General features: G+C 43.4%; 2 protein-coding genes across 4 annotated transcripts; one reads left to right on the top strand and one right to left on the bottom strand.

Moving 5' to 3' along the window:
• Positions 1–1,063: 1,063 nt before the first annotated feature.
• LOC138202653 (DENN domain-containing protein 2A-like) lies at positions 1,064–12,198 on the bottom strand. The gene is made up of 20 exons (XM_069156889.1): positions 12,019–12,198; positions 9,913–9,984; positions 8,195–9,253; positions 7,959–8,050; positions 7,527–7,621; positions 7,241–7,441; positions 6,908–7,001; positions 6,757–6,807; positions 6,455–6,666; positions 6,056–6,165; positions 5,744–5,813; positions 5,259–5,336; positions 5,038–5,178; positions 3,721–3,869; positions 2,892–3,069; positions 2,737–2,778; positions 2,502–2,610; positions 1,959–2,228; positions 1,796–1,882; positions 1,064–1,702 (listed from the first exon to the last, which is right to left on the bottom strand). Exons 1-20 carry the CDS (start codon positions 12,087–12,089, stop codon positions 1,671–1,673), a joined length of 3,213 nt encoding a protein of 1,070 aa, XP_069012990.1. The 5' UTR covers positions 12,090–12,198; the 3' UTR covers positions 1,064–1,670.
• Positions 12,199–12,294: 96 nt separating this feature from the next.
• On the top strand, positions 12,295–24,400 carry slc37a3 (solute carrier family 37 member 3). Of its 3 annotated transcripts, XM_069156891.1 has the most exons (14): positions 12,295–12,377; positions 14,560–14,815; positions 15,783–15,897; positions 16,119–16,211; positions 16,374–16,457; positions 17,464–17,609; positions 18,094–18,190; positions 18,322–18,406; positions 18,650–18,852; positions 19,004–19,145; positions 19,890–19,991; positions 20,324–20,523; positions 20,672–20,737; positions 21,047–24,400. In XM_069156891.1, exons 2-14 carry the CDS (start codon positions 14,739–14,741, stop codon positions 21,137–21,139), a joined length of 1,503 nt encoding a protein of 500 aa, XP_069012992.1. In that variant the 5' UTR covers positions 12,295–12,377; positions 14,560–14,738; the 3' UTR covers positions 21,140–24,400. The 3 variants fall into 3 exon arrangements, with proteins under 3 accessions (XP_069012992.1, XP_069012991.1, XP_069012993.1); XM_069156890.1 differs by lacking the exon at positions 21,047–24,400 and having other exon boundaries at positions 20,672–21,040; XM_069156892.1 differs by lacking the exons at positions 19,890–19,991; positions 21,047–24,400 and having other exon boundaries at positions 20,672–21,040.
• The last annotated feature ends 76 nt before the right edge of the window (positions 24,401–24,476 follow it).

The following is a 24,476-nucleotide window of genomic DNA, read 5'->3' as shown; positions in this document are numbered from 1 at the left end:
TAACTTTCAGCAAATTTCGAGGTCGTGAATACCACTTAAAAGGGGGGCATTCGTATGGACTCGAAACACCACTGTATCTGAGTCAATGACATTGTGTCACTGAACACGAGCAGAAGACAAACCATTTTTGTTATAGTTTTAGCTCCGATGCTCAGCTACTGTTTTAACTTAATTATCCATTCAGTTTAGCGAACTGTTTTAACCTGCATATTGATTACTTTTACCTTACAATTTGAGCAAATGCTAACATTAACATTACCAACATTACTTTTAGTCAACTGTTTAAAATTCCCTCATCACACACAAAACGTTTTCATGCACTTTGAGCCGCATCACTGGGATACAAGTACTCCTGGTTGGAAATCACTGGTTTGTATGTAGTTCCACTGTGTTGGTTTATAGATTCTGTAATGTCTGTTTGTGCATCTGTGTATATGAATCAGCAACTGTATCAGCAGGAATTTTTTTTTTTTTTACAGGGTGACAGGTTAGGGGCCCTCAGGCTTGCTTAGCAGGCACAAACTGAGTCCACCATCCCTCAGACAATACACTACTGTGCTCTGCTCTGCACCTGTGTTATGTTTTCATGCTGACAAAGATGTGCTTTCCTCTTTGAGGGCTAAAGATCTGCTTTGTTTCCCTGAGTCAGAGACTAAAATAGTAAAGCTGCCACCAGCCCTGAACCAAGGCTCTTTGTAGTAAAAAGGCTAAATACTTTCAAACACACAAACACAGAAGCGGATGGTAGGCAAAGGGGTGGTATGTGGATTACTCGTGCTTTAAAACTTGCACACAAATGCTGAGTGAACACAATTCCCTTGGCTTTGATTTGCATCTCAGTAGTTTCCAGTGTGTAATAAAATTGTCACCGTGTCAACGGATACATCTTGTATTTACCATAAAGTAATCTCACCATTCAAAATCTACAAACTGGGGGATGGAGGGAAAACAAAAATGACATCCAAACTCTAAACATGTAATGCAATGGTTGTATGACACATGGGCCTTTGGTTTTGATAGAGACAAATACATGACGACATCGAGACAATAACTGACCACATCAAAACCAGAGAATATTTATTCAAAGCACTTGTGATGTTGTCACTGTTGTGGCTAAAAGAAAACTGAAGCATGTAGGAGCAGGAAAGATAGTTTGTGCCATTTTCTAGTGAGTTCCTGTTAATGTCAAGATCAGAGAAAATATACTACTGCCCTCTACTGGAGTACCAGGAACTTTCATATCAGCTTACATACAGTATAGCATCTGCATTTATCATGCTTTTATTCAATCATCTTTTACCTCTAATATGTCAGTCATATGTCTATAGCATTATATACCACCATCCTTATTATACATTGATTTGTTTGTGCTCATGAATGTTGTTGCCGAAAGAATCTCCTTTTCAAAAGAATCAACAAGGAAAGTCTTCTGTGAATCTGTGCTCCCGAGTTTCCTCATCTGTGTGACATACAGCAGCATCTTCCTTTGGCAGGAACAATTTGTCAGTCACCCCATGTTTCTCATGAGTCCTGAAACAAAGCCTTCAGTCCCATTCATTGACAAAAAATATGGATGGCATGGACAAGGTCTTTTGTTTGTTAGACTTGCAGTCCATGAACTCATCCCTTGTTTCAGTACTTCTTCCTTTATCTTTATGTCTCTTATTGCATTATTTCTTGGAGAGAAATTTCATTTTGTTTCCTGGAGCAACAGAAAAGAAACAAAGATGTGAGAATAAGCCTCCAGTAGATGATTTGTATAGAGTTTGTTTGAATAGCTCAGAATCATCCTTACCCAAGCCTTTGAGAAACCTGTTAACCCTTCTGTGTTCATTCTCATGAATAGAGTCCAGATACTCCTGCACTCTCACTTCAAACAGTCCTGATGAGGAAAAGAAAAGACAAAAATGAATCCCCGGATCAACTCCCAACACCTGGACCTGGTCTTTCTACAGTACCTCTCAGAGCCTGCCTGTGGAGCTCCCTTTCCTGGATGAACCAACCAAACATCTGGGTTTCCATGAAGACCTCCAAGAAGCGACGAATAGTCTTCGATGGGATCGCTTTACGAAAACCTTGTAGCTGGAATGAGCAGGGGACGGGGGAGGAGGACGAGGAGGAGTAGCCGTCCTCCCGTTCGCCTGTGATGAAGAGCGGATAGTGGCCGACCAGCTCCACGAAGAAACGAACAAAGGCCTCGGACACGACGGTGCTCAGATGGCCAGAGTCTGGAGACAGAAGGTCAGACGTGGTAACAAACAACATCACAAAGTCAAACTGCTTTTCAGTCTGTTCACCTGTTTGGTCCGGTGTGAAGTACCTCCACAATAGTTTGATGGCTTACCACTAAATTTTGTACTCGTATTTGTGGACACTAAAGAGGATGAATCTTGCTAACTTTGGCCTTCTCAGTGTTTACCCCTGGTCTACAGTTTGTGGTAAAGAGCTACAACCAGACACATTGCTAGTAGTTATCTGTTGAGGTCCTCGTTTGTTCTCACCACTGGTAGTGTCTCCTCCTCGCTCATTGGCAAGTTCTCTTCTCCTCTCCAAAACATTCTCCAGGGCTGACTGGAGCTTAGGCGGCAGGATGGTGTCCTCATCATCCAACTAAATGTGACAAAATTGGAAAGAAAAGCTGATCTGTTGGTTTGTTGAGGCTGAAATTATTGGTTCCACATCTCCGCAGATCCCGCAGAGCCAGAAAAAAAACACATGCTTCTAGAAATGGCCTACCTGTCTGAGAAATCTACTGTTTCCAAGATCCACGACCAGAACCTGTGCACAAAAACTATTAATGTATTGATTGATGTGTTCACAGCTGTTAAAAAGTAACATTTCTCTCCAGTTAAACGCATCAATTTGAAGTTATTGTGTCGCCCCTCTCTGACCTCCTCCAGGGGCAGCTCAGTCAGCTGGGGCAGGGAGCTGGACAGCAAGCCGACAATGAAAGGGGTCGGGGTGCAGACGATGTCGAGCATCGCTGAGGGCAGCACGGGGATGTAAGTGTGCTGCCATACAAAGGGGTAAAGCAACGCCACGACTGCATGACAGCACTGGGAGAGAGTACTGCAGGAGGGAACAAGTATGAGATATTATTAGTAAAGCTTTTAATTGCATGGTTTTATTGCTTTTTGTGTCATATTTTAAACGCAATAGGACGAAGAAGAAAGCAGATGAGGCAGAGGGTGAACTTTCTTATTCTCACCACACAACGGTGCTGCAGTCTAAATACAGTCTAAACATTGAATATTCCCTCATGAAATTACATTTCCCAGAGAGTTAAGCAAGGCTACACACTTCTGTCATTTACATCACTGGACTTTGCATTCCTGTTCTCTACTACTGTGACCGCTCTCTCTGACTCCCACTGGATTTCTTCTGCAGAACAAACAAACGGGCCCCAGCACAACAACAACTCAACAGCCTGCACCCAAAAATATCTCTCTGGCATGTTCCCTGAAATAATCCAGAGCGGACTTTAATTTATTTAAAAGCGTGGGCCTGGACCACCCGCATCTCTTATAACTTCATAATGAAAATGCTTCTACCTAATATCTGCCATCTCCATAATTACATAAACAGTAGAAAAAAGGATGTCCAGTGCACCTTCGTATTTGAAGACCAATCAAAAGAGTAGTCAAATAGTGACCATGACAAATAGTGAAAAAGATAAAGATTTCAGAGTGCATGCGATATGTCTCCACTGAAGGGACCGACCTGAGCTTGTCAGCAGTGAAGATGACCCGTCTCTCCAGCAGCAGAGAGCCGAACACCCTGAGGAGCAGCCGCAGACTCAAACAGGAGAACAGACACTCAAAGTCCACATGCTCCAGGCGGGAGTCAGAGGGTCGGCAGAGCTCCATCACCTGAGAAATGAACGAATAAAGGTCATTTCATCTTATCATAAATACTGCTTATTAATCCAAGGGCTAGAATGAACATGTTCTTTCTTTGACCTTCGGCAATCTTTGTTGAATAGTAGGAACACTAGGATTCAGTCTGAATTACGTTTTAGGCATAAAATAAAAACAAATGACCTTGTTTGGTATTATGAGTAAACAAAAAACTAACACACTCAAACATATCTCTCTCTCCATTCATATAATGTTATTGACTATAAAGTAACATGATCACAGCTGAGACAAGCAGTAACTAGGAACTCTATTGGACACTTAGACACCTTTTCTGTTTTGTGCAGCAGGGGGCGCTAGGACCCAGCCACAAATTGGCCAATCAAGGTGAGAGTACTTGCAGTACAGGTGTGTCAGTTTTCACTCCTGTTCCTGGGATCATTGCTGTGCTTGTGCCTCCTTGGTAAGCCACGCAACTTATTTGTTTTAATAAGGAGTACACGATTGTTAGGGTGAGGCAGGGGTGTAAATGCAACCCGATGGTGATAGATTTTATGTAAATATTTAATTTGTCGGATGTTTTACTGCAGAGTGGTTATGTCTCAAATGTGGCTCTGCCAACAATATTGTTTCTTTTATAAAGGGTCATAACAGTTGAGGACAATTGGCACTGACAGGGTATAATGTCTCTTTACTATTGAACTTTGTTTACTTGTGGCTTCAGTATTGAAAGTCATCTGTATTTATATCACCAGCCGAGACTGCCGTCTAATTGGGTGCTGTCGACAGGATACTGAAGCAGTAAGTGTGTGGTTATTGTTTTAGTTATGTGGCCATATCAGCATGTTTTTTTTTTAGAGCAGGTTAGTAAATATAAATTTAGCATTGAAGATTGGCGAGATCAACAGCTCAAGGTCTGGAGTAAACCAGGAAGTTTGCAGCTTCCGAAAATGTTTTAATCAAGTTTGCTTTTACTGAGACTTTTAAAGGCTTTGCTTCACATACTATTAAGATGAGTGAAAGTAAGGAACATTTAGGAGTATTGCCTGAACAACTGAGAGCTCTCTAAGCACCTAAAACTGTCTGTTTCCAACTGCCCTGCTACAACCCTCAGATGTATGTTCTTAATTTAAACACCCAGAACATTTTTGGAGCCGACAATGTGTCTTGTCCCGTCGCTCACCTCTGTGCCCGAGCCAGGCAGAAAGGTTTTGATGTTGATGGTTCTGCCAGGAGCTGGAAACTGGGCCTCCATGATGGCTCTCATGAACGGTTGCACCAGGGCAGGAGACAGAGCCCTTCGCCTCTCCACCTCATCCAACACCTACAATACACACACATACCAACACAGCTTATGAATTTATATTGTAATATATCATTGATATCTTCATGGGAGAGGTTTACCTTGGAGAACAGGTTGAAACAGCCAAGGTGACTAACAATACAGTAGACCTCTGGTAGACGTCGGCCTTTTCCACTGGGCTGGAAAAAAATAAATACAAATTCACTTGCGGCTGCTTGAAAACTTGATAAATCATGTATATTTTAGATAAATAATTAGGTTTGGAGATTAGTTACAAGGGAGTGCACGATTTTCACATGACAGAAGACAAATAATGATTTAAGTAGACTTCTGGCCATATAATTTACACATCAACAGTACTGATATACACTTGTACAGTAGAACTACATGAACAGAAACATATGCACACCCCCACATGCACGGTTCCCAGTCTCACACACTTCCTCCCAGACTCCCTGAGATGGACGGTTTTCCCACAGGCACGCTGACTATTTTGGCACACTTATTTACTCAGCCGTCATCGTGGTATTTAGCCACTTCCTGCTCAGTACCCGCACACTTATTTATTCTACTCATCCTTATTTACCAGTAAACGACGACAGTATCCGAACCTCCTGCTGCCGTCCTCTCCAGTCAAAACAAAGGAGAACATCTCACTGCGAGGGATGCCGGCACAACAAATCAAAATATAATCAGTGTATTTTTTTTTTTATTGTACACATAAACATGAACGCATATCAACTGTAATAATGGCATTTATAATTTTTGTGCAGAGCCTGTAAGCTCCCACGCCTCAGCAGCCTTATAAGTAATGGGTTAAAGAAATGTCAGCATTTTTAGTGTCCGTTATATTGAGATAAATGGCTCCAGTGCCATTAAGTTAATTTGACACTCTCACCTTGGGTAGCTCTCCACCGGCTCCCAATCTTTTGCATCAGGGAAACAGAACTGAGGAATGATCCTCAGCTGATCCTCCGTCTCCCTCATGAACTTGAAGGTTCGCTCTAACTGCACAATAAAAAAAATAAAACATTTTTATTATTTCCATCACCATATATTCAGAATTATCCTTAATTAAACAGAGGAAGTTGGTTCTTATGGACAAATGAAGCTTACTGTTTTGAATTCAGGTAAATACCAAGAACAATTCTGATTAACAGAACATGATCTTGTCTAGCAGACTGGAGCTCAGTTACATTGTTTTTAATGAACCTTTTTACTGCCTGGTGCTGGTGCAAGATGCATCTTTCTATTTTGATGCATTTGTTCATGTTTCAAGCCCTCCTCTGTTGCTGACCTTAGGAGGGAATTGCTGTGTGACCTCTGGCAGATAGTGGCCGCCGACCTTTGACCTCTGCAGCGACACGACCAGGAAATATTCAAAAAGTTTACGCTGGTGGAGATCCTGTTCCAGACAGCTGTTTCTGGTGTTGGTACCATTGTAGTGGACCTGAGCCTGGCTCGGCTGGCTCAGGATGGACTGGACTGACACGAGACGCTGACGGTGAGCTTGGAGAGATAAATACAGTCATGTTAAAGATGTCAGTGTAAAATGTAAAGCAAGATGAGTGATGTTCTCCAGGTAAAAAAAATAAATACCTTTCGCTCTTTCCTCAAGTTCACTCTCAGAGTCACTGTTCTCGTCTGTTACTAGAAATCCAAACCAAAAATCCACATTTACTCTTTGTGTGAACAAACAAAACATTTTAAATAAATTTTCATTTCCACAAGATCATTTCAACATCACCACCTCTTCCTGAACTTGTCTCAGCATAATGATTGATTCTTCTAAGATGTTTTTTCCCGATGCGAGCCTCAAATATGCTGTTGATCCTCAGTACAACCTGTTGACAAAGTTAAGACTGAGTGAGAGGAAATACTACAGCCTGACGTCTGTCACCAAAGAGGAGGGAAAACTAACAATAATTACACGATTTGGATGATGCACTGAAACCTGGCAGTCCAACTGAAATAAAACTATTGATGAATTGATTCTGAAAATATGTTTAAAGGTTTGAAGTCAAATTAATTGGTACTCATTAAATGTTTAGTTTAAATACGAGATGAGAATTCAAACACAGACCGTTGGTATCCTGCGGCAGGTGTGGCTGTAGGGATCCCCCGGCAGCCAGGGGGGGTGTTCAGACCCGGCGGGGGTGGATGGAGGGCTGAGCTGGGGTGGAGATGAAACGCCACCGCTGTGGGTCGACTGGTTGGATCTCTTCCGGTCCAGTAGCTTAAAGCTCCTGCCTGAATTCTGCCTGAAGAAACCAGGTCTTGAGGTCTAGGGACAGAAAAATAATTTTCAGTCTTTTATGTTTATCTAGATAATGGGATGGGATGAGTGTTGTATTTTTAGTTGCAGGAACCTTAATAGTATCAGCACCAGGAGAAGAGGGCAAAGACTGCAGGGAGCACTGACTCTCCAGTTCTATGTCCTCATACGGGTTCTCCTTGGATGAGTCTGCAGAGGGACAAAAACAAAAGTGACGTTTGGTTCATGTTTTCAAGCATTTCATTCATTTGTTATTTATCATGTACATTGAAAATGACCAAAGTTAAAATTGACTCCGCAAATGTTCAGATATTTTTTTGGTAGTTGCAGCAGAGTATTGTTTACCTTGTTTTAACACTTACCCAGGCAGAGGATCACTGTTTTCTGGAGGATAATGTATGGCTCACAGAAAAGTGGCATAACAACCTCAGTCTGAACTACTCCCTTTGTAACCTCACTTTGTCTGAATTTTTTAGATAACAGATTTAAAAAGGGATATCTGTAAGGAATAAATGAGGTGTCTGACCCTGGATGTCTTCATAGTGATGTTCCTGAGACAGCAAATGAGAGAAGAGTGGGCTGCTTGACCGTGTGACGTCTTCAAACTCAAACGACCTCCTGACATGGTGAACAGAAAGACACTCATTAATTTCCAGGATACGTGAGTAATCTATGTATGAGCTTCTCCTCTCCTCACAGTACAACGTCAGACTAGACATGGCTTTAGCTCACGAGGAAGTCATTTTTCTGAGTCCTCTGTACCTGTTGATGTTGTCTCTGGCTCTCTCACTCCTGAGTCTCCCATAGATACCAGAAGGAGGTTTCGATGAGGTTTTTGAGGACATGGAGGGCAGTGGTGGGAGGTTCCTTTGCCCTCTACCCTGCCTCTGACTCTTCCCCATGGGGACAGTAGCTGGGTGCTGGAAAGTACGTTGGGGCTTGGGGACTGGGTTGATGGGGGGCGCACCAGGCTCTGTGTATACATGTTCCTTCCCTTCCCTGTTCTCAGAAGACTTTGCCACTTCGGATTCGTATTTCTTCACCTCCACCTGCTTGTCCTTGCTCGGTGGGCTGAAGTAGTTCCCGAGCTCTGGAGGGGTTTTCCTTTGGTTCTCCCCCATAGCCTCCAGCTTTTTAAAAAGAGAGAATACAGCTCTCTTCTCCTGGGTGGTTTGCTCTGCGGCTCTCCTTTCGTCGCTTTTTCTTGGCGCCCCCACCTGCTGCTTCTCTATCGCTGTGGGCGAACAAGGTCTTGAATCCCCAAGAATTTCTAAATTCTCTTTCTCATGATCTTTCTTTTCTTTGTGACCCACATTTCTTCTACAGTCCTCCCCCGTTTGGTTGTCACTGGGTTTACTACTATTGAGCATTCCTCTTAGCTGTTTCCCCGGTTCAACAGGGGAACAAGGCCTCGAATCCCCATGTTTTTCTACATTCTCTTTCCCTAAATCCGGCTTTTCCTTATGGACTCTCCTGGTACTCTCTGCACTCTGCTTGTCAATAGATTTATTGTTGCTTTTTGTCAGGGATTCTGTCCTTTTTACACACTGACCCAATGTACCTGAGGGAACAGGTAAATGAGTGGGCTCCTTGCCCTCCCATAAAGAGATCTTGTCCTTGATGTTGCTTCCGTTGGCTCTTGGCAACTTGATTCCAACCAAGTCATTGCTTTGAGACTCAGAAGTCGGCCTCCTCTGAGCCATCATGGGTGATTCTTGGTTTGTCAGGTCGTCTAACGGGGTGACGGGGAGTTGAGGTGTCCCTTGTCTTAATGGCCCAGCTCCCTTGTTTTCCACAGAAGCGATACAGCCTCCCTTTAGCCTAAACACACAAAATACAAGCACTTTTTCAAAGCTTTTCCAAGTTATAACACGTAAAATGATAAGAAATCTTAAACGTGACCAAAATTGAATGTGAACTAGTTTCATGATTCTTAGTCAGGGATTTTTGAGCAATTTATTGTCACAGTAAGTGAACTGCGACCACCTGACTGCAGAATACAAAATTACTACTGACTACCTGAATTAAATGAGAGGAAGAGAAAAATGTAGCATTAAAATGCTCACTGTGGCTAATTGACTAATAGCAGAGTTTCTTGAACTTCCCAGCATACGGTCACTGGGACTGCCAGTTGGGGGACACTTAGTCTTTTTCTAGTAACAGTGGGAAAATTCTGCCTGAGAGTCAAACGCCAGAGGACATGCCAATGAACGAGCATCTTCTTCTCATTGGCCTCGCTAAATAAACACATACTTGGCCCGGAGCCCATTTCATCAAACTGTTATGTTTTAATAAATAAACGGGAGGAAATGGGAAGCTGTAAGTTGAAAGACCTTTTCTGACTTTTTCCTTAATGGATGTGATGATTAAAGGGCAGCGAAACTCTGTTTTTTTTTGTTTTTTTTTCTCAGGCTCAGAGGGAATTTGGTTATGGTGTCCGGTTTCCTCTGTTTCACTGATCAACCTATTCACATACAAACCTGTTGACAGTGGAGTAGATGTAGTCTTGCTTTGTTTTCATTATCTCAGCGGCTTCCATGATCACTGTACACCTGAGAGAAGGAGACACAGAAGGACCACCTGTCAGTCATGTTTCTAGCGTGATGCAAACAGAGTTTGGGTTTTAACATTTTTAGTCACTTCCTGTCTGGCTTGAATCCAAGTGTCAATTAGTGTCAAGCTTTTTCAAATGTCATATTGCTGTTATGTTACATTTCAGTATGAGACAGTCCCAGGTGGTAATGGACAGTATTCAGGAGACAGCTGGGCAGACTCGAGGACAAACATGACAGCCAGGGACTTGGTTCAACTCCCCCGAGCAGTTCGTCACACAAACCAACATTTCATTCAGTCATCAGAGGGCTCTTGCATGATTGGATCACTCCTCTCTCCCTTTTCTTTCCTTTATGTTCCCCTATCTGCCACTAACCTTTGACCCCCTCCACAGTGACTAAATTGCTCTGCTCTCCTCTTCTTGATTGTCAAACTCTGCTAAGGCCAGTGTTTCAAAGTTCAGTGTCCTCTAAGATAGTGCGTCATAATTGACCAAATCATAGGCTGCTGTTATCATTTGTTTAGTTGAAGTGACTGTGTGCATGAGCCGAGGGACTACATACAGAACCTTTTAAGCTTCAGGCCGGCTGATTAGCCACAAAACAAGGCACCCAGATGCACAGTTGTCAATCAAAAACACATGCATCGTCATAGTTTCTGTTGTGCAAGAGGTTGTGTTACTTTTTCTTCAGTAAATATGTCTTAAAATGTCCAAGACAAAGTGTTACTGTATGTAGAATGTTTAATGTGCATCATTTTCTGCTCTCTCAAATACATTTTTACAACTGTAACTCTGCAGTCATGTTTTCCTTCTGGCAAAGACAAGCTAACTGGAAGCCTTGCTATTGAATACACTCAATTAAATCGGTTTCTTACCTTCCTCCATTGTACAGTTTCCATGTGTCGATTGGTGAAATGGGAGAATAGTGCATCCGATGCTGCTATAACCGTATCCATTAGTATAACCTCCAAACCAAACCATGTACGTCCAGGTTAAACGGCCTCAGATGGCTTTTCTAACTTGATTAAAGCCTTTAATTGAGTGAGCCATAGAGACATAAGGATTTCACCACAAACTGCTGCACATCCTCTCTGGTCTTCAACTTTCATTCACCCTCTCCCTCTCTCCCCGCAACCCTGGACATGACTTCCTCTCTCTCTCTCTCTCTCTGTCTCTCTCTCTCTCTCTCTCCCTCTCTCCCTCTCTCTCTCCCTCTCTCTCTTTCCCTCTCTCTCTCCCTCTCTCTCTCTGTCTCTCTCTCTCTCTCTCTCTCTCTCTCTCTCTCTCTCTCTATCTGTGTGTATCTGCTGTCTGTCTCTCTTGCAGCTGAAATTATGAACAGAGCAGAATTAATGAATGTCTAGTAATTATAACTGGACCTACTTAAATGCTACAACTTTCTTTCTACTTGCTGAATGGAAGATTGAGACACATGGGACAGACATCATCGGGTTACATGATTTCCCTCCAAATCTGAAGTTCCTTGGAATTTACAGGATGTCACAACTGTTCCCAAGCTTCAGTTGCAGCTGTATATCAGCCCACCCTTCTTCACCAATGATGTATATTCACTTTCACACAGAAACTGCTATTTGTCACTGCTGCTCTCTTATCAATGGGCCTCTAAAAATGTTACATCTGAAGAGATTTTTTTTTTTAATTATCATGACACAAACATTTATCAGTTATTATCTTGCTTATTCAAACCACTTCCAATATTGCAGTGCATATACTGTATACACAGAATTATTTTTGTAGTTTTGGCACATAGTACATTTAATCAACATATTTTGAATATTTTTTTTCACACATTTATTGCAGAACAGTCTAGGAATGTGCCACATCGCTCTTGATTGCATATAAACTTTTAAGCCTTTGAAAATGCAGAACCTATAAAGTATTTATAGGCTACTATTTTATACTTTAAAATACCACTAATCACAAGGAACATTTGGAACAAAAAACATTTTGAATACAGTTTAAAGACGTGTATAGTAAACAAATTAACCGTATATCATTGTTAAGGGCTTACCAGAATTCAAAGTGCTGGCCACGCTCGGTGTCGGGTCCCTGTTGCAGTGTCAGGCTGTAAGGCTGGAGCATGTGTCGAAAGTATTGTTGGCGGTGTAGTTTTAAAACGAATTCCGGTTACAGCCAATGACGGTGTGGCTCTCATCCATAAGTGTCACAGTGACAGGTGAGAGCCGAACAGCTGTCCTCCGTCCAAGCCGCGGGTTATTTTGGGCTGTAGTTCCCCTCCTGCCCTGCAGGTGGCGGCAGTGCGCCGCTGTTCTCCGCAAGCGGTGACGTTTGGAGTGACGCAGGAACCCACAGTAAACAGATTGTCGATGAGAGGGGAACAAGAAAGTAAACGAGAACCTGAGCTGAAAGGTAGGACACCGCTTTGGCTTATGTCTTGTATTATTATTATTTTTTTTTCTCGTGAGAGTTTTGCAACCGTCAGCTTTGTTTGTTCGCGTACGTTCAAGGTGTGTGACCGTGTAGGAAACGGCTCCAGCTCACGTTAACCTACGCGCTTTATCACTTGAGTGGTGGAAAGACTCCCCCACAACAAATTAATTTACGATTCATTTAACAAGCTGAACAGTAAAACAAGAAGCTCTGTAATATATCGATGGTGTCCTTTGTGGTGAACACGATCCGCATCCCACCTGCGAGATGATGTTTCTACAGGAAACTTGTCTGAGAGGCACCTTTTTAATAAGGTGCTTTTTTTTTTTTTTTTTTACAAGCCTGTGCAAAAAAAACAAACAAACAAAAAACTATGAGAGTTTGTGCTTTGTTGAAAGCATGCGAGTGACTGGACAACGCGTTTGGAGAGTGAGATAACTTGTGTGTTATTGCAGTAATATTACACGACACTCGGCGCTGTTAAAATGCCGATTGGATAATGCACAAACGACATGAAATGCGTATCAAGGCATTTCTGACTTAGGACCTTTTTTGTGATTGTGAAAACGCCGTCGCTTTGTGCCTAAACTGTCTTCATTTGTCTGGGGGGGGTGGGGGGGGGGGTAGGAGGCCCAGGAGCTCAAAGTGCAAAGAGGGCGCCTGGATCGATCGCCTTGTCTGCAGGCACCATTATTATTATTATTATTATTATTACTACCTGTTGTAAAGGCGACACGAAACAACTCCGGACTGACATAAAACGACTGCAAACAATCGTAAAACGACTGCACACACACGTAAAATGACTTCAAAGACACAAAAGCAAACGCAAAAAGGCATACAAACTGTTTATAGCTGAGAGAGAAAACAAAACAACTCCAGACATAAAATGACTACAAAGAAATAAAATGACCACAAAGAGACAGAATACAGAGACGACTACAAAATGATGTAAAGTGGCCTGTTGAGATTGTAGAGACCTCAAAGAGGAGGACACAAAATGACACAGCTAAAATCTTTTTGGTCAAAACGGCCACATATACACAGGATGTTTGGTTTATTGCGGCGTCTGTTTGAGTCTTGGTGTTACGTAAAGCGATGGGGGGGGGGCCTTGTCTGTGCCCAGAGGCTTATTATCCCACAGTCCGCCCCGCGGGTTTAGACCGGGAGTGAAACAACAAATTACTGTAGATACTGTGCTATAAATGATGCCCGCCAGGTTCCCAGGACTTCCTGGGTGGAGTATCAGTCATGTGAATAAACATTTATCAAGGATAAGGTGTGAGGTCACCCACTTTCATATCCCTTTAAATCTAACCAGGGTAATTTATATATTAAATGTTAAGCATTGATTCCAGCAACATAATCCGTTTGTTCCCTATGAAAGAAGAGAACCCATCCCGTTCCTGTTTTAATTGGTGTGTTTCAGCAGAAACAGGAACCACAGTACACCAGCAAAGCCTGCCAAAAGGGCTCATATGAATGTCACGAGAACAGCGAAGCAGCTAAACCTTTCACCAGACCGCAGTTTGTTTTCAGTGCCGCTGCTAGACTTTATTAAGCGGGCAAAGTGTGACGGAACGAGCCGATACCCCGAGTTGAAGTACCGTGCCGCAAAAACAAAAAAAAAATTGGATGGATGCATCCCCCGGTTCTTCGCTGGCGGAGTCCTGTGCAAACAACACAAGGGAAGGTAATGTTGAAGCTGAACAGGCCGGCGAGGGAGGCGAGATGGTTGTAGAGGCCGTCGGTACACACTGGGGCCCATTGATACCTGTTTTTTTTTTTTGGCAGCGCGCACACACACACACACACACACACCGGCATTCAGACCTGGAACATCTGTATTCGGCTTTTACCCCACAGGGACATCGGCTTTCAATAACTGCCTGTGACAGTACAGGATATAAAAAGGACTCATTTAAAGGAGCAAGTGAGTCGGGTATAATCACCGGTCACCGCGCACTTGCATGAATGCGAGGAACACCCACTGTAAAACTCTGGAATACCACATCAAACAGGCCGTGTTGTGGTTGTTATTCGTTGTGAAGGTGATCTGACGTGGGTTACAGTTTTCTGGTCACCAAAATGTATGCCTGTGTAATCAACGCCAAATATTAGGCCAGTTCTTTGACTAAACATTGGCTTCCCTCCTCTGCAGGCGCATCTTTTGTTTCCCCTCGTGATTGTTTGTCCCGTCTGGAATAGCGGAAGACTCTAGCTGAACCCCACCTCCCTATCCTTGAAGACCTCCGCCAACATCCACCTCCTTCCTCATCCTCCACCTCCTCCTCCTCCTCCTCCTCCTCCTCCTTCTTCTTCCTCCGGTCCGCCCCTGTGATGCCTCCCTCGTGCTGTGGCTGCCTGTCACAGTACACCCATCATCACCTGGTTGCCTTCCTCCTCACCTTCTTTAGGTAACCCAGAGTCACGCCGTCCTCCCGAGGATGTCGCGTTAGGCCGATGCAGGATTGTAAATGTTTCTCCCGGGTTTCGTTTCCAGACGAGCTTTGCGATACCGGACAGAACCAGAGAGTAACTGGACACCTAATGAGGCTGCAGATTTATTTTTGCAAGGCTTTGTAATTTGTTTGGAAAAAAAAAAAAAAAATGATTTTCTAATTAGCTTGTTGCTTTTACGAATCTGTCGCAGGAAAGATATACGAAAACAAACATTTTTTGAACTGGCCTGCTGCGCCCCCATAATAAACTCTGTTGTCAATGTAAATAGTGGCGTTACGTCAAAGGCTGCGAAGTGAAAAAGAGATACGTGTGCGGAGACAAACTGAATGGATATGAGCTGTTAATTTAGGTTAAAGGTCAATGGAGCAAGGTCAACTCAGGAAAGACGATGTTAAGATCGCATCAGTGATTTCCATTGATTTCAAGTTGCCAGGGTTGCCACACAGATTAGAAACATATTGAACAGTGGAAGAAATGATATGTACTATTTTCTTATTGTTGAAAGTTTTCAGGGATGCATTTGTTTCGGGTTTTTTTTTTTTTTACATTCATCAAACCTTGTAAAGAAGTTCATGTGCTTCTGAATTGAAGAATGTGCAGAGAGTTTAAACGGAGAGCATTCATCACATTTCTGGTGAGACACCGCGTGTTTCTTTGTTTTGGCCCGACTCGGTTGTTTATAGTTAATCTTTTCATTACAATCGGTGTGGCGTCGCACGTTTGCGGGACGCAGCCGCGAGCAGCAGCGAGCAGCACGCAGTCAACTCTTCAACACAAAAGTTGGATTTTTGAAAAACGTCCTCAATAAAAACGTAGAATTTTTTTTTTGGCGTGTTTCACGTAAATGCGCTTAACGGTTCCAGCACATTACACGCAAATATAATAAGTCGATAAATCTCTCTCGCTCTTCTGCCTCTCCAGCTATGTGTTGCTGCACGCGTCCAGGAAGACGTTCAGCAACGTGAAAGTGAGCATCTCAGCCCAGTGGACGCCATCCATCCAGAATGACAGCGCAGCTGCGTTTTCCCCGGGCGAGGTACTCCGCCCGCTGCTACCGTACAACGTCTCCCCGACACAAACAACAACAACAAAAAAACGATTTCAAAGTTGTCCCGTTTTTTTTTTTTTTTCTTTTTTGTTTTTCCTTTACCCTGTGTAAATATTATATAATGTGTGTCAGAGGCCTAATGGACCTTTTGAATTAGCCTTTTAGATAAGACCGTACGTGACTGCGTGTGTTTTCTCCGACTGTCCCAGACGTGGGGGGACAATCGTCTGTTTGAGGATGAAAAGCAGGCCACTCTGTTTCTGGGAGCTCTGGACTCCATCTTCCTCTTCTCGTACGCAGTGGTGAGTAGGAGCCACGGTTTCCTGAGGTCGGAGATTCGTTTATTCAGGGCTGTTGGTTCCTAACAGCAGAAACATCGAGATGTCGATCAAACCAGTACTTGTCTTCCGTGGTGTCCTTCTTCTTTTCTTTTTTTTTTGTCTGTCCTGTGTGTATTTCTACAGGGTCTGTATTTGAGCGGTGTGATCGGAGACAGGGTGAACCTGCGCTACGTGCTCTGCTTCGGCCTGTGCGGCTCTGCTGTTGTGGTCAGTACTCGCACCGCATGTTCACTTATGTATTTAATCCTCGACAGCGTCTCCTTGTGATACTTTTGTTAGCATCCGGTGTGTCCATTTTTTTTTTTCTAGACCCTGGCTGATTTATTTGGCGGCTGATTTGATCAGCAGATTTTGGCCTATCACAGATACGTCACGGTATACGTTGTCCAATATGAACAAATTTTACACATATATTCAGAAAACGTAAGATGCTTGAGGTCATTTAGAAATGTTCTATTTGTAAGGTCTTTTTTTTTTTAAGTTTACATCACATCTCCTGTGTAGTTCACGGTTTCATTTTGGACAATAGAGTTTATCATTACACTGTCAAATTCCCTGCTTCCATAACAGATTTTTTTTTTGTATTTAATAACCACATTTCGGCCAATGTATTTACTTCCTAACGTCGGTATCGGCCTGAAAAATCGTGTATCGGTCAGTGTTTTTTTTTTTTTTTACAGCTTGTCTAAAAGCAATCTGAATGTATTTATAGTCAGTGATTTAGATGTGATCACTGTGCTTTGAAAATCTTGAAATAAATGGTGTAGATCTGTCAACAAGCCCGCGTCACTACCACCAGCTGTACATGGTGGAATAATTATTGTATGAAAGGGATTTATTAAATTACTTAATACAACCTTACAGATGGTGAGCTCAGCGCTAAAACATCGCTTTTAGGACTACCTTTTAAAGAGGCGGGGTTCGTGGGTTAAGTTTCGCATGTACACAATTCAACACAATGGTTTTTGAAATTCTAAAACTATATTTTTAAGAAGTGAAATAAATATTCGTTGCAGGTCCGAGTCCTTTTTTTTTTTTTTTTTTTTTTTTTTTTTTTTGGTGACGACCTAAAAAGTGTCAACGTTATACCGGATTTAATCCTCCCATCTCGGTTTTTAAACACCACTCAACACGTTCAGATCATATTTATTCCCTCGTCCAAATATCGATGGACGTTAACACTTTGGATTGCGTCTGCGTTTGTGTTCCGCAGGAGTTTGTGTTCGGCACCCTGACCGAGTGGCTCCACATCTACAACATCTATCTGTACTGCGGCCTGTGGGTGCTGAACGGCCTGCTGCAGTCGGCCGTGTGGCCCTGCGTGGTGGCCGTCATGGGCAACTGGTTCGGCAAGGCGGGGTGTGTTTGAACCCGTCTCCAGTTCACAACCCCCCCCCCCTCCCCCCCTCGTTTACCAAACACTGCCAGGACTATCTGCAGTGGACATGTTTATGTCGGAGCCCAAAACATCTACCCAGTAATAGACAGATTTAGTGAAGCTCGGGCCTGTGAAGTCGAGCTCCGTGATACGCATGGAAACACGCACGCACGCACGCACGCACACACACGCACACTCGCACAATGACGTCCATTTATCGGTGCCGTGGCCAAAACATAGACGCCATTTAGACCCAGTTTTTCCTCTGCAGCGACGCTGGTAAACAACATAATCTGCTTAATGTGAAAATAGCAGGTCAGCGAGCTGCCTCAGATGTGCCACTCAATGAAATAAAGTCTGTTTAGTTACTTTATTTTATAGACGTACCAGGAAATAAAAACGGAAGGTTATATATATATATATATATATTTTTATAGCTTGAATTTCACGAGTTATTCTTTCCAGGCGTGGCTTCGTGTTCGGCCTGTGGAGCGCTTGCGCCTCCGTGGGGAACATCCTGGGCGCCTTCCTGGCCTCCAGTGTGCTCAAGTATGGATACGAGGTGCGACGCACGCTTATTTGTGCACTTTTTTTGTTTTTGTTTGTCATCCTTCTTCTTTTTTTTACACTTTATTGTAGCATTCCCATCAACTACGTGCTAAATATGAAGTACTGGCTTGTCTCTGCGTGCAGTACGCCTTCCTGGTGACTTCCGTGGTGCAGTTTGCTGGCGGGGTGGTCGTGTTCTTCGGCCTGCTCACCTCCCCTGAAGAAGTTGGTGAGGAACGCGTTTTGTTTATTTCATTTCTGCGCACGCATGCGGTCATGGCTGCTGCTTTATTTATTTATTTATTTTTTAAAGCACAGACCAACCCTACTTTCTACGTCTGCTTTAAATTGACCTCGTCGACGCGAACCGGGTGTCACCGTCGAAAACCGTTCTGCGGTTCGCAAGCGAGCGAAACTCCCGATTAGATTCCTAGCGCGGCCCGTCGGCTCAAATGAGTGTTTGCGTGTCAAGGTTTGGACTTGGAGTGGGAGACCGGACTCGGCCCGGTGGAGACGGACACCGACAGCCACAAGCCCCTGATGAGCGACGGGGAGGACGAGGCGGAGGCGGACGGCGGACGCTACCGGTCGGTTCAGCAGCCCGACGAACTTAAGGCCGAGTCCCCGCAAGCCATCGGCTTCTGCCAGGCTTTCTGTCTGCCGGGAGTCCTGCCCGTGAGTCGGAAGGAGAAAGTCGAGAGGAATTTATTCAAGAGTGTCCTTTTTTATTTATTTATTTATTTTTTTGCCGCTTCAGAGATATTGAAACGACAGAAGCGCACGACAAGCGTCTTCACGCCGCGCCGCCTCTTGTTTGTACTTGCAGTACTCGCTGGCTTACGCCTGTCTGAAGCTCGTCAACTACTCCTTCTTCTTCTGGCTTCCTTTCTACTTGAGCGACAACTACAAGTGGAAGGAGGCCGAGGCCGACCGCCTGTCCGTGTGGTACGACGTCGGAGGAATCGTCGGTGAGCAGCGGGCTTTATACTGCCGGTGTTTCATGTGTTTTTCCTCATATTTCTTTGAATGAAATGCAAAAAATTTCGATTTATCCACTGGAGAAGAACTGCTTTTTTTTTTTTGTAGAAATTAGACCAACGCTTTATTGTAAGTTTCAGGCCCACAAGCCTCTTTATATTTAGTGGAAATAGAAAATAGAGCTTAAGTGAATAATTGATTATCGACTGATAGGAAAAGAAGAAGAAGAAAAAAAAAAAAAAAAAGGCAACTGTTTTGATAATTGATTGATTATTGATCTCATTTTTCAAGCAGAACTGCCAAACCATCACCCAGTTCCTGCTTCACCAATGTGAGGACTTGCTGCGTTTTGAAGAACTGGTCATACAAAAAAATATCAACTTAACCGTGTCACCTCACATCTTAAGAAACTGCGTCGCCCTTTTTTTAAAAAAAAAAAAAGATTTTCTAACATTTTATAGGCAATTAATTGAATACATATTTGACAAATATATAAAATCATGAAAACGAGCTCAGATGTGAAAGATTTTACGGAAATCTTTTAAGTTCACGCGAACAGCCGCGTGCACCGCTTATCTTCAAAAATCACAACGCGCGTGAACTTGTCAGTCGGTAACCGCGCAAAAGAATTTGGGGTTGAAATACTGCAAGCAAAAAGCCGTCGTTCATCACCGAACATCCACGGAGTTTCTTTCTTCTCAACTCGTCTCCGTCGTCTCGTTTCTTTGGGTCAGGAGGAACGGTTCAGGGTCTGATCTCTGACTTCATGGGGAAGAGAGCCCCGGTGTTGGCGCTCAGTCTGGCGCTGGCGATGGGAGCCCTGGTGGGATACAGCCGTGAGTACATCCCGTGTTACCGAACAGCGTCTGTATTACCTGAACACGAGCTGTGCGGACGCAGAGGGTGACCAGCAAAGTAACGGCCAGATTCTTTCTTTTTTTTTTTTTTTTTTTTTTACTACAGTTTCTTTACTGTTGTCCAAGTTTCACCTTGTTCACTACAACATAGTTGTCTTGAGTTAAAAAAAAAACAACCACTCGGTTATTGTCTGTACTTCTACACGCTGAGCTCTCTAAAGCGCAACATCCGCCCCCCCCCCCCCCCCCGGATTTTGCCGGCCCAGGGGTCCCAGTTTTTTTTTTAAATCGTGTCTCTCCTCTGCTCTCAGGATCGCCCAACGACCAGGTGATCAACGCCGCGCTGCTGGCCGCCACCGGCTTCTTCGTCGGCGGTCCGTCTAACATGATCAGCTCCGCCATATCCGCCGACCTCGGCAGGCAGGACGCCCTGAGGGGCAGCAAGGAGGCTCTGGCCACCGTCACCGGGATAGTGGACGGGACCGGGAGTATCGGAGCCGCCGGAGGACAAGTAAGCCGACACAGAGGGTGTTTCACCGCACAGGGAAACCTCCCTTCAAGTTCTGTATGCAATGCTTTAACCGACCGGCGGTGACTCCGTATCGGGACGCAGCCGTGACGAGGCGGTTTCACATTTGCCTTTCTCCATCATCACGTAGTACCTGGTGTCTCTGATTGAGAGCAAGCTGGGCTGGAAGAGTGTGTTCTACTTCTTCGTCGTCATGGTAAGATACTTTCCAAGAAGTTTTTTGAAAGTGCGCCGTAGGGTACGTCAGGACACTCGCAGTAAAGGCGGCTCAATTCCACGTAGCTTTTCAGGCATAAGAACCGAGCCATCGTTCATGTAAACCTTTACCTTTTTTTTTTATTATTATTATTCGTAGCTACATAAGCATAAATAAGATGTTTTTTTTTTTTTTTTTTTATAACCCGTTTTGCCACGGATGTGAAGTAATTTGAATAAATGCATTACGTCGCCTGAACGTGATTCAGTGCCCGCCTGTGACTTCACGTCTGGTGTTTCTGCGTTACAGACCGGAGGTAGCATCGTGTTCATCACTCCCTTGCTCGTCAAAGAGCTGCGCGCCATGTGGAGAGACCGACGAGCGCTGCGACGGCAGCTCTGAAACCCCCCCCCCCCCCCCCCCCCCCCCCCCCGCGCCCCCGCCCCGCCCCGGCCGCGCGCCCGCAAAGGTTCCCGCTCTTTATCGGCGAGAGCGCCGCCGCGGGTCAGGTCAGGTCAGATTCAGCTCCCACCGGCGGACGTGGAAAGATTCGGTGGAAGGTGTTTTTCCACAGACGCGACGGTGAACGCCGACGTCTGTGCTTTTGGTGTGAATACGAGGATTTGGAAGGTCGAGAGCCGAAAGCGCCCGACTGAGAAGCTGAGCACTCGAGTGAATTCGGGCCTTGCAGGGCCATCACAGAATGTACTAGTGTGTGTATATATATATATATATTTATATATACTTGAGCGTTTAAATGGATGTAAATATGTGTAAAGGTACCTTGAGACGATGTAACTGAATTCGACCTTTGAACCGGAACTTCTTAACTTAAAAATAAGACCCTCAGAGACGACTCAAGGGTCCGAACTGCCTAAAGAATGTGAATAATCGACAGCTTTCGCAGAGATCTTCGATGTTTCGATCGTTGCACTCCGTGATCCTCTCAGCAATTAGGCAAAGTCTCCGAACCGCTTCGACTTTAGGGGTTTTGGGCAACGTTCACCTCGCAGCCACACTCGATCTGTTGTCGCGTAGTTGGTTGTTTTTTTTTGTAATCAGGATTAGAAACCCCACTGTAAAGACGTTTCACGACGGGGACCGGTTCTGTTGATTCTGTGTACCGACTGACTTGATATTTGCTCATCATTCCCTTGCCACTCGCTGTTGTTTACATGTTTACACGTAAAATGTTTGTGTCTTAATTCAAAGTGATCTCACAAACACACTTTAAAAAAAAAAAAAAATCTGCTGTTAGCTTCTCATAGTTTTAGTTTACAATGTAGAAAGCCTCATAACTGTAAACGGCGTACTGACATCGTAGAAGAGTTTTGTCTGTTTCTGGCAAAAGCTGCTTATTTGTTTTGTTTGAAGCAGGAACTGTAAATCTGTACGGACTCGTTATTTGCATTTAGTAGCCGATGAGGGTGACGTAGGTCGTGTTTAATCTACAAGGAGGGCACGTTATAATACAAATCCAGACTAGAGTTGGTGTTTTAGTTTGCACACTTGCGCGTGGATACATGAATCGTCGTATAAGGAGCTTTTAAACATGTAGGAATGGTGATATCGGGGCATCTTTCTTTTTTTTAAGTTGTCCTCTTCATTGGTACGAGAGTGGTTCTTTATGCTAAACTTGAAGCACCGTAGCTCAATGTGAGACGTTTACTGCGTTCGTCTGAGGACGAATGCATATTTACACATGTGGAATGTGTAGCACTATCTGTGGTGTTTTTAAATTCATTTTTATATTATTTATGTGAACTTTTCAAATTTTAACCGATGTAAAAGCAAGTTTTGTTTTAAATAAATGCAAATGACATTTTGCAAATCATGAATATTTCTGATTATTATGATTATTATCTGTAAATTTTCTTTTATTGTAGACAGTGAGCCTCATTAATCTCCATTAATATTACATGCAACGACATAAAAATCAAACTTTGGTGAGATGTGAAATGTTACATGTGAACCACCAGGGGGCGCTGTTCCTACCAAATGAAACATCCAGTCTATCCAAACAGTGGAAATAAATGTGTAATTTGTGGCTTATATCAATATAATTAATAACATTTTATTAATTTCTGCACACTATATGAAATCAACATTATTAAAGGCAACAGTGCACCAGCAACGCAATCTCGTAATATTTTCTATACAGATATTGCTATCAAAAGCGATATGATTCTGATCTCGTGCAATTACACAAGGACACATAAACCAGTATTAAATTACAATCAAATTATTATTAAAAAAAATTGTATACAAATATGACCATACGTTCATGCATATACAAATTTCAACAACACCACACTTTTGATACAGCTTTGACAGGTGAATTAGGAAAGCAAAGTCTGCTTGAACACAGTGAGACACTAACAGATGCATGATAATTGAGTTTTCCGTTTCCTCCCATTGGACTTGAGGAAGACTACCGAGGCTGCAGAAACCACAACCAACAGTGTGAGGAGTCTGATGTGAGGAAGAAAAATTGTTGTCCAGAAATTCTTATGCATCTTAGTTTCTTAATGAGAATTTTTTTTTAATTTTTTTTTTTTTAAGATTACCATAAAAAAAAAAAAATAATAATAATTTTGTCAACAAAATTTAAAGTAGTGCAAAGATAGTTTCAGAAATACAATTAGTTATAGTCAAAACAGGGAATTTTATTATTTTCCGACAAAAACAAAAGGCAAAAATTTTAAATAACTTAATATAGACTTTGAAAGTTTCGTCGTAGACGCGCAGAGAAGATAGATGCGCAAAAAAAACGTCTCGCACTGATACACGCACAAGTTGACAAAAAAACAAAAACAAAAAATAAATCCCAGTAAATGAAAATAGCGATGTCTGCTATTTTTATTTATTTATTTATTTTTTAAATCTGTGACGTGTAGGATCCTAAAAAAAACAACAAAAAAACCCAACATGTTTAGAAACGACTGCTTTCATGCAGATTTTTCACAGAGCGGAGGCGGCTGCTTTACAAAAGAGAGACTGAGAGACTTTTTACGGGTCAGACAAAAGGCGTGTCTGAATCACAGGCCACTTGTCTGGCTGGAGAACTCCTTTGATCCAGAAGGTCCCACCCCCCCCCACCCCCCCGAGACATTTACTCTTGAAGGTTCTCTATTAAAGTTTGTCCCTTTTCCTCGTCTCACCCTCGTCTCACCCCCCCCCCCCCCCCCCCCCACCGCTGTTCCCTCCACTCTACTCTGGGAAAGCTGTCAAAGCCAAGTAAGGCAGCGAGAGAGGGAGAGACAACAAAAGCCGTCCGTCCTCCGTCCCCCCCCCGTCCCCCTTTCGCTCTCTCTCAGAGAGACACAGGGGAGTTTCCTCTGCATGGAGCGGGGCCCCGCTCTGGCACACCGACTCTTGTACCTGATGTGAAACTCTACACAAAGCGCTCAACCGCAACTGCTCTGCCACAACAGAATAACAAGCTCCCCCCCCCCCCCCCCCCCACCCCCACCGTCGAGTCTCTCAGTCTCTCTTTCATGCCTGTAGACACAAACAACCTGAGATATATAGATTTTTTTTTTTTTTTTTTTTTTTTTTTTTCTATTTTACTTGTATTGCTGTTACTGAATAACTTGATGAGGTAGTAAAGAGCGGATTAATCCAGGTTATGGCTTTTTTTTTTTTTTTTTTTTTTTTTTTAAATCCACATACAAATTAGAATTACTGTCGCTCGGGGGAAGCAAAGTCGCCGCAGACTTGGAAGATTGTGCAGTTTAGG

This window comes from Embiotoca jacksoni, unplaced genomic scaffold (assembly GCF_022577435.1).
Source record: "Embiotoca jacksoni isolate LCO1_2020_lvr unplaced genomic scaffold, fEmbJac1.0.p SCAF_21, whole genome shotgun sequence".
In the NCBI taxonomy this organism is placed as follows: Eukaryota; Metazoa; Chordata; class Actinopteri; family Embiotocidae; genus Embiotoca; species Embiotoca jacksoni.
This window is presented reverse-complemented; position numbering and strand designations above follow the sequence as displayed.

Bases quoted from the DNA above. Each gene is read 5' to 3' on its own strand.
- LOC138202653 (XM_069156889.1), bottom strand. From the start codon at position 12,089: ATGCTCCAGCCTTACAGCCTGACACTGCAACAGGGACCCGACACCGAG. The intron at 2,611-2,736 runs GTAGGCCATTTC...TGTCACATTTAG, and splicing joins ACAGTAGATTTCTCAGACAG to TTGGATGATGAGGACACCAT. The intron at 1,883-1,958 runs GTACTGTAGAAA...TTTCCTCATCAG, and splicing joins CCACAGGCAGGCTCTGAGAG to GACTGTTTGAAGTGAGAGTG.
- slc37a3 (XM_069156890.1), top strand. From the start codon at position 14,739: ATGCCTCCCTCGTGCTGTGGCTGCCTGTCACAGTACACCCATCATCAC. The intron at 14,816-15,782 runs GTAACCCAGAGT...CTGCCTCTCCAG, and splicing joins TTCCTCCTCACCTTCTTTAG to CTATGTGTTGCTGCACGCGT. The intron at 18,191-18,321 runs GTGCGACGCACG...CTCTGCGTGCAG, and splicing joins TGCTCAAGTATGGATACGAG to TACGCCTTCCTGGTGACTTC.